Source organism: Festucalex cinctus, chromosome 7, assembly GCF_051991245.1.
Source record: "Festucalex cinctus isolate MCC-2025b chromosome 7, RoL_Fcin_1.0, whole genome shotgun sequence".
NCBI lineage: Eukaryota > Metazoa > Chordata > Actinopteri > Syngnathiformes > Syngnathidae > Festucalex > Festucalex cinctus.
The window spans coordinates 6,184,574-6,193,160 of NC_135417.1; the positions used below are offsets into that span (position 1 = coordinate 6,184,574).

Genomic DNA, 8,587 nt, shown 5'->3' on the forward strand with positions numbered 1-8,587 from the left:
TTTTCATGTCTTGCGGAATTGAACGTGCGCGTACGTGCTGCTGTCTCATCACAAGTTCACGCTATCAGCTAATGCTAATCTGCGTGTCCAAGGGGTGAGGTGGGGGTCTCGCTCACAGGCGCTTTTCCACAAACCCTTGCAAAAGAAAAGAAGCATTTGCAGCGTTCATTTCCTGTTTGAAAAAACGTCATGACTCCCTTACCACCCTTTTTTTGCAAAAAAAAAAAAAAAAAAAGTCAGGGAGGAGGATTGTTTTCCCGCCACGTGCTGGCCTGAAGTGACCTCGAGCAGAGTTTGTCTTGTGGCTAGAAGCTCCGCCCACCTCCCACTGTGCCCGCCCCCTGACATCTCATTGGTGGGGCAGGGCCACAAAAGGGTGTTGAAGCTCGGCGCGTGTGAGGACACCGAGACGTCGACAACATGGGTGAGTGCACCACAACACGGCACGATGAGGCACTACATTGCAAAAAAACTTGTTTGAGTCCATGTATACATGCTTTGTTTAGATTGACAAATGAGATACCTTTTCGCCTGGGAAAAGTTGATGTGCGATTAGACCCACACAGACTGCGTCGGCCTCATTCACAGGAAAATGTGGCCCTACGACTCAACTGGGAAAAGAACTATACACGAATTCATGTCTAAATGTGTTTTTCATCTGTCAGTGTAATCCCCTCATCTGAGATTTTGTGTGCGCGTGCAAGCGGGTCTTACGTAAGTGGACCTTAACACAAACACTCCACAATCACTTGCTGCCATCTTTCACTGCGCTCGCGCACGTCCTGTTTTTCCATCAAGTCTGAGCTGACCTCTCCTCAGCACGGGAACACATTCAACATGGCGACGCGTCCACGTTTTGGAAGTGGACTTGCTCATGTGACCTTTTGGCGACTGAAAAGAAAAAGATGGCACAAGTTGCAGCCTTGACTCCAAAAGTCCAACAAAGTGTCGGCGATGCCAAAGTCTGGCCCAGATCAACTGGACTTGGCTTGCTACATCAACACCCTGCTAATGTTTAGCCGCCACTTGCGTAACACGTGTCGCTCGCTCGCACGTCAGGTGCTCGAATGGCTGGCAAGCGAGCAGATCCGGTTCTTGTGGATTCTGCCCGTTTGCCAGACGAGCAGAAGAACGAAATGAGCCGGATGAGAGTGACAACGTCCAGAAGGGCATGATGTCTGTTTGCCGTTCAGGCCAAAAAGGTTTCAAACTTGGCATCGGTTTTTCTCTGCCGCTCTGAGAATCGCGCAGGTGGCGTTTGGCTGCCGTCTCGTTCTTGCTGAGGCGCGTCCGTCCATCAGCTGAGATGTTTGTCGTCCCAGTTACCTTTTAGGGGACTTGATGGCGAAGGGAAGGGAAGAAGCCATTTGAAATGTTCAATAAGCCTAACCCTCAAGTCAATCCGATCCGGGGTCGTGAACCATCACGGGGGGGTCACGTTGCTACTTTCCGTCTTGTGACCTTTGCCCTTGCTTGTGCGCAGCTGCTTGCTCAGGATGCGGACCAGGATACGCCAGCCCTCTGCAGGCCATGAAGGGTGAGTGTTGGTGTGTGTGCACGTCACCCGGCATGTGCGTGTATGTCACAGCGTGTGCGTGCACGCGTGCGTGTGTTGAAAGGCGATCGCGAGAAGATCGTTTACCTTCCGTGCATCTACCGCAACACTGCCACCCGTCAGGCCGACTACCTGGCCACCGTGGATGTGGACCCGCGATCTTCATCCTACAGCCAGGTGATGTCGCCGTCATCGTCATCTTCTTTCGTCTCCTGTCAGCTTTGAACCTGAGTTGCAAAAGGGAACAAAAGTTTCTTGTCAGGAACTTCCTAAGACATTTTTTTTTTAGATCTGAAACTAGCAAGTGAGGCTCAATTCATGGAATGGTGTCACATTGAAGCGGACTGTAAATGTTGCTTTGTCCGTCAAACCTGTTTTGCAGCCAATCGTCAGTGGACCTGTTACGCAATCTCAATGTGACGGTCAAAGCACACAAATGTTGAAGGTCTGTAGCTATGCGACAACTAGTCCTCCTCCGAACCCTGCCGTCATATATAGAGTCCAGTGGTGGGTGCTAGAGGGCTGCTCACAATTCTCTGCGCTGTTTTCACGACCCGGGACAAGTCCTTTCAGTGCAGCTCCCATACCACACTGTTGCACCTAAACAGAGGATGCGCTCTATTGTGGCTCTGTACAAGTTTTTTTTTTTAGGAACTGAGGGGAGAGTCCAGTCCTTGTTGAGCTTCCTGCGGAAGAAGATCCTTTGTTGGGCCTTCCTCACCAGGTGCTTTGCCTAGTGAGGTCAGATGTCATGTGGATTCTGAGGAACTTGGTGTTATGCACCCACTCCCTCTGAATGAGGAGAGGGGTGTGTACCATCCTTCTGGATCTCCTAAAGTCCACAATGACCTCCTTGGCCTTGGACAAGGTTATTGTCTGAACACCAGTCTGACAGGTGTTCAGTCTCCTCTCTGTAGTGGCTCTCATAATTGTCTGATATAAAACCCACTACGGTGGTGTTGTCCGCAAACTTCACCGTCATTGTTGGCATCATGATATTTATTGTACGCAACAAATAGATGGAAATTACTTCCTCCTGTAAAAAGGGAAAAAATGATCTCAATGTTATTTATTGCACATGACACTGAAATTTGGTAAGCAAGAATCATGTAAGTTGACACACCTGATTGGGTTTCAGGGACCACATGATGGGGGGAAGGGGGGGACAATCTGGCCCCCAGGCCTTGTGTTTGCCACCTAAGCGGATTTATTATTTGTAAGTAGAATGTCATCAAGTTTAAAATCTTGTATTGAGCACATTTGTTTGAAGAAGAAGCAAATCTGAGGAGTTTGAGGCACCCGGCCAGCCTCCTCCCAGGAATTCCCGTTGAAAATGTCAAGCACGTCTCACAGACTGTAACTTGTGGTCAAAAAAGCTCCTCACCACTGCAAAGCTCTTCAGGCCTGTTTTAGTCCCCAACTTGGTTCAGGTTCCCTTTCAAGAGCAAACTTTCAATGTTGGCAATTTATTCCTGCTGAATGTAAAAAATGTTGCAAGCGTCCTTGCTGTATACCCGGCCGGTCCAGACGGTCCAGCTTGTTTTTGTTTTTTGCAGGTGATCCACCGCCTTCCCATGCCCAACGTGGACGACGAGCTCCACCACAGCGGCTGGAACGCGTGCAGCAGCTGCTTCGGTGACGCCTCCAAGAAGCGCGACCGACTCATCCTGCCCGCGCTCATTTCCTCTCGGATCTACGTGGTCGACGTCGGCACCGAGCCCAGAAAACCCAGACTCCACAAGGTTCGCCGGACGCGCAACGTCCGCTGCTTGGAATAATAAAGTTACCCGCTCCGTCAGCGACGCCTTCGGCTTTTCCACAATCAACTTTTCAAAACAAAGACCAAAAAAGTTCCTTTTGGCCAAAGTCCTCGTTTGATGGACTTTGTTATCCAGTAGCATAAACAAAGTCATAAAAAAAGTGCAACGGCCGTTTGAAATCAAGTTCAATTGAAAAGCATGCAAGCAAGCACCCTCAGCCATGTTCACATTTCAAAGATGGCAAATCAATGGCCGCCCGTCCAGGAACTAAACCGTACTGCTAACGCTAATAGACAAAAATCAGTTTGGAGTTGCCACAGGATAGCATGGACTGAGGACCAATGTGGTCCTGGTCTCTGGTTTTGGTCAATGAATACCAGAGATACAACAAAGTCAAACGTGTTACGCTTCAAGTCCGAACCTTCAAGTCTCAAGAGAGTTCCGAGTGATTTGATTTTGGGCCAGTCAAGTTAAGTCCCTTACTTGCACTTTGTGGTCTTCATACAGCGTGAAGACCAAGAACGACACAATTGGCCAATTTTGGAGGAGGTATCGTATTCCAATTGAACACAACTTCAATCATCATCGTCTTACTTTGAGTGTTTTTGACATCAAACTATTTGGGCCTGTTTTGTTTTCTTTTTGTTTAAAAAAAAAAAAAGTGGCACACACATCTTTGTGTTTGCAGAATATGGCAACAAGTCATTTGCTTTTGTTTTGGCATTTGCAAAACAGGTTCTTGATACTTGTGAAATTTTCCGCATTCATTTTTTCCACATTCGTTGTCCGTTTTCAACTTTGTTGTCGTAAACGTCAACTACTTCCAAGCGTATTGCGAGTCGATGCCTGAATGTCAACAACGCTGAACTTCGGATCCCATCAAGCTACAGAGCGAGTCAGTTTGGCTACAGAATGAAAAGATGACACAAAGGACCAAGTCGGACGCTGTAGACCAGAGGTGCCCAAGTCCGGTCCTGGAGAGCCCCTATCCAGTCTGTTTTCCATGTCTCTCTCCTCTCACACAGCTGAATCCAATCAAGCTCATCAGCTCAAGCTTTGCAGAAGCCTGATAACAACTCTGATCATCAATCAGGTGTGTTGGTGGAGAGAAACATGGAAAACAGTTTGGATAGGGGCTCTCCAGGCCCAGACTTGGGTACCCCTGCTGTAGATGGTCTCTTGGTTTTGCACCACCACACTTGAGGGTTTTTTTTTCTAGTTGAAGGTCCACCAGGACGTGATGCTGGTGTTGCCGGTCTTATATCAGAAGGTGTGCGTGCTTCCTCCTCCGTAGCGAGAGAAAGTTTGACCGTGACGCGTGCGCCAACTGTGTTCCAAAGCACAATCGCATTTGAGAAATCATCAAGTCCCAAGTCTGAAATCTTCACAATGACTCGAGTCTGGTCCTGGCCTCCAGACCCCAGGTCGGTTTCTTGGAAGGCTGCAGAAGTAACGTGGCCCTTGTTCTGTCGTCAGACCGTGGAGCCAGTGGAGCTGTACTGGAAGTGTGGCCTGGCTAACCCTCACACCACCCACTGCCTGGGAAGCGGCCAGATCCTGATCAGTTGCATGGGGGACCCGTCCGGGGGTGGCAAAGGTTCGAGCGGCACCAGAGTGGACGAGTACAAGTTTTGAGACTCACCTCCGCTGTTGCCCTTTCAGGTGGCTTTGTGCTCCTGGACGGCCAGACGTTTGACGTGATCGGCAACTGGGAGCAACCGGGTGAGGCGGCCCCCTTCGGCTACGACTTTTGGTACCAGCCTCACCACAACGTGCTGATCAGCAGCGAGTGGGGGGCCCCAAAAGCCCTGGCGGGTGGCTTTAATCCTGCTCACGTCGCTGAAGGTGAGAAGAAAGACAACAAGAATCTTGTCTTGGTTTGATCGCTCCCAAAAATGCTCCAGAATCTCGAGACCTTTCAAAAGCTTGTTTTTTTTTTTTTTAAGTTGGCCGTCTGCTGGCTAACACAGGAGTACTAGTGGGATGTCATAGATTGATGATCAGGTTCGAGTCAGGCAAGGGCACAACATGGAAACTGATTTGAAAGCAGGATAACAAGAAAAAGAGCTTCTTAGTTGAAATGACTCCAAGAACATGTATTGACGACATTGGAGCACTTTTTCAAAACATTTAAAGACGTTAAAGAGCAAAGGAAAGAAAAGGTCAAAAGACCGTAACAGTGAAAGTGGTTTCATATTGCTTTTTCATCTGGATTTAGAAGCGTTTATATTTGACTTCCAGTGGCAATTTATTCAATTTGCGTGCAGCATAGCAGCCAAATGCCGCTTCACCATGTTTGTTTTGAAACCTGGGCTCAAGTCATGGACCTGAGACTGCAGACTCAAGTCACAACTTTGCAGATTTCCAGAAGTGGAAAGTCAGGACATCCGAGATTGAGCTTCAGAAGCTTGAATCCCAAATTGGGACTCGGCAGGTTGAGGTTCAGCTTCTGATCAGCATTTGCATCTTGACCGTAAGAACCAATGGGTGTCCCTTGTTGTTCCAGGTCAATATGGTAATTCCCTTCACGTGTGGGACTGGAGCACCCACAAGAGAGTGCAGACCCTGAATCTAGGAGAAGAGGGCGCCATTCCTCTTGAGGTCCGCTTTCTCCATGACCCGAAGGCCAGCGAAGGTTTTGTAGGTTGCGCTCTCAAGGGGAGTGTGTTCCGCTTCTACAAAGCACCAGTGAGTAAACCCGAGTGAGCGAGTGAGCGCTATCCCTAACCTTCAAACCGGCAAGGTCCCACATTTGCGTTCCATGTAACGGCACCAGGAGTAGTTTGGTTTTGACGGTTGCCACCTTTGTCCACAATTGTTTGTCCTCCTTCGCACGCCTCCAACGTTCTGTGTTGTCATTCAGACAGGAAAGTGGGCCGCAGAGAAGGTCATCGCCGTTCCCAGTAAGAAAGTTGAAGGATGGATGTTGCCTGACATGCCAGGTCTGCATCACCACCAGCCCAAGCTGTCTGTCTGCCTGTCTGTCCCACCTGCCCAACACCTGTCCGTTTGTCTGTAGGCCTGATCACTGACATTCTGATCTCCTTGGATGACCGCTTCCTTTACTTCAGCAACTGGCTGCACGGTGACATCAGACAGTATGACATCAGCGACACCAGGAACCCTCGACTGGTTGGACAGGTCGGATGTCATGTGACAGGATGTCATCCAGCGGACTTTGAGGGAGACGCTTTGACTTCCTGACTGTCTGTCTGTCTGCAGGTGTTTTTGGGAGGCAGCATCACCAGCGACGGACCAGTCCGAGTCCTGGAAGACCCGGAAAAGCAGCCACAACCCCAGCCCCGTTTTATTCAGGTATCTCGGACACAACATCTGCATGACTGTCAACTGTTTGTCATCTACCTGCCTGCCGAGTCATTTAGCTAACTAGCAGTCATCTCAGTTTATCACTTGAGCTCTTTATCTACCGATCCAGTCGACCCTTCTCGCTGTCAAGTTGTCTGTTTCAGATTTGATTTGGCTGAAAGATTTTGTTTTGTTTTGGTTGGCCTTGGTTGCCCTGAGTCTCGCTCTGCCTCACTGTCGTACGGGGTTCCGCAGGGTTCCATTTTGGGGCCCCTCCTGTCTTGACTTGGGCCCACTGGCGCCTTAATGAAAGCCAACGGTGTGGAACTTGAGTTTGAAGTTGGACAGTGCAAATTGGTGCTGTTGTCAAATCCAGATTTTTTTCATTTTCAGGCTAAGTCAAGTCAAGCCTCTCCTTTCTCAACAGCACTTGGAAACAGTAAATCCATTCCTCGTTACATCTCGGTTGGAATGCATTTTATTTTGGAGTCAGCCAGTCAGACCAGATGATCCAAAAGTTTGCTGCTGGCTTCCAACCTGGAGCTCGTGGGAGGGAACATACAATCCCTATTCTGGTCTCCCTGAACATTTTAGACTTCATGTTAAAATTCCTTTTGTTTTCAAAATGGTCTGGCCCCACCTGACCTCTCTGAGTTCCTTCACACCCAGGAGATGGATCCTTTTCCGTTGCTGGTCCCACCCACTCTTTGCAATGAGGAAAAAAACCCACCCCCCGCATCCATCTTTAAAACTCGTCTTCAAACACATTTTGATGCTTTGGCTTTTCACTCCGTATGAGACTCGGCATTCTTTTAGTCCTTATGGTCTTTATGTTTTGAATTGATAGTTTTAACTGTCTTTGTTTTTGTATGATTCGTTTGGATTTGTATGCGGGGAAGATTGTTTTTGGCCGCCTACCTGCAGTATCGATACACCTGTTAAGCACCTTGTCGGTGGTATTTAAACCTACAGTAACTCTCTGCCTCTCTATCTTCTTACTGGTTGATCAATCTTGCCAGTGATGTGTGGTTGTCTACTTACCTACCTGTCTTGTCTACGTGTGTAGGGCACGCGTATCCACGGTGGTCCTCAGATGTTACAGTTAAGTTTGGATGGCCGAAGGCTGTACGTAACTACGTCACTCTACAGTGGCTGGGACAAACAGTTCTACCCCGAAATGGTCCGGTTAGTGTTCTTCCACTGGGCTTCTCGCACACACGCATGCACAGTTTTTATTTTGAGGACTTTAGCCCATGATGAATCTTCTAACGTTGCTAATGCGGTTTGCAGGGAGGGGTCCGTAATGATGCAGATCGACGTGGACTCTTCCAAGGGGGGTCTGAGCCTCAACGAGAACTTCCTCGTGGACTTTGGCAAGGAACCCGGCGGTCCGGCACTGGCTCACGAGCTGAGGTACCCCGGAGGAGACTGCACGTCCGACATCTGGCTGTGACCCCCACCCAAAACATTCCTGCCTTGTTCTTCGGACCTGATCTGTCTTTCCAATTTGATGATCATCCGAAGTTTTTAATCGGCACGACTCACTATTGCAAATGTATTTTCCAAACACCTGTTGTGATCTTACGAACGCAGAAGCACCCGTGGGGCTCGACTGCACTTATTGCAATAAATATGTCTTTCAAAGAAAAAAAACTGTTGATGGGATTGTTTGATGACAGATGTCAACTGCAGCCTGATAAATATTCAAAAGTGGAACCCGCCTGCCAGGGTTGGGGAATCTAGATCCAGAAAATGAAAATAACCCCCCCCCCCCCAAAAAAAAAACAAAAAACAAAAAAAAACACAACTTTATCGTGGCTTACAATCCATTTAGGCTTTATGAACTGTTTTTAAAGTTTTATGTAGGTACCATTTTAGTTGAACTTTTATGTGCAATACAATCATTAAGAACAAAGTCTATATTGAATTATTGTTTATGTTAGGCCTATGTTCAAACTGCAAAGTG

The 8,587-nt window shown here is 48.2% G+C and overlaps 1 protein-coding gene across 1 annotated transcript; it reads left to right on the forward strand.

Moving 5' to 3' along the window:
* Positions 1-315: 315 nt before the first annotated feature.
* Positions 316-8,277, forward strand: selenbp1 (selenium binding protein 1). The gene is made up of 12 exons (XM_077528233.1): positions 316-424; positions 1,484-1,537; positions 1,620-1,732; positions 3,112-3,297; positions 4,792-4,912; positions 4,978-5,160; positions 5,822-6,003; positions 6,179-6,257; positions 6,335-6,456; positions 6,538-6,630; positions 7,688-7,806; positions 7,912-8,277. The coding sequence occupies exons 1-12, from the start codon at positions 421-423 to the stop codon at positions 8,072-8,074; spliced, it is 1,419 nt and encodes a 472-aa protein (XP_077384359.1). The 5' UTR covers positions 316-420; the 3' UTR covers positions 8,075-8,277.
* Positions 8,278-8,587: the final 310 nt, after the last annotated feature.

Excerpts from the sequence above, each read along its gene's own strand:
- selenbp1 (XM_077528233.1), top strand. Across the intron at positions 1,538-1,619 it reads CCCTCTGCAGGCCATGAAGG|GCGATCGCGAGAAGATCGTT; the intron begins GTGAGTGTTGGT and ends GTGTGTTGAAAG. Across the intron at positions 6,004-6,178 it reads TCCGCTTCTACAAAGCACCA|ACAGGAAAGTGGGCCGCAGA; the intron begins GTGAGTAAACCC and ends GTTGTCATTCAG.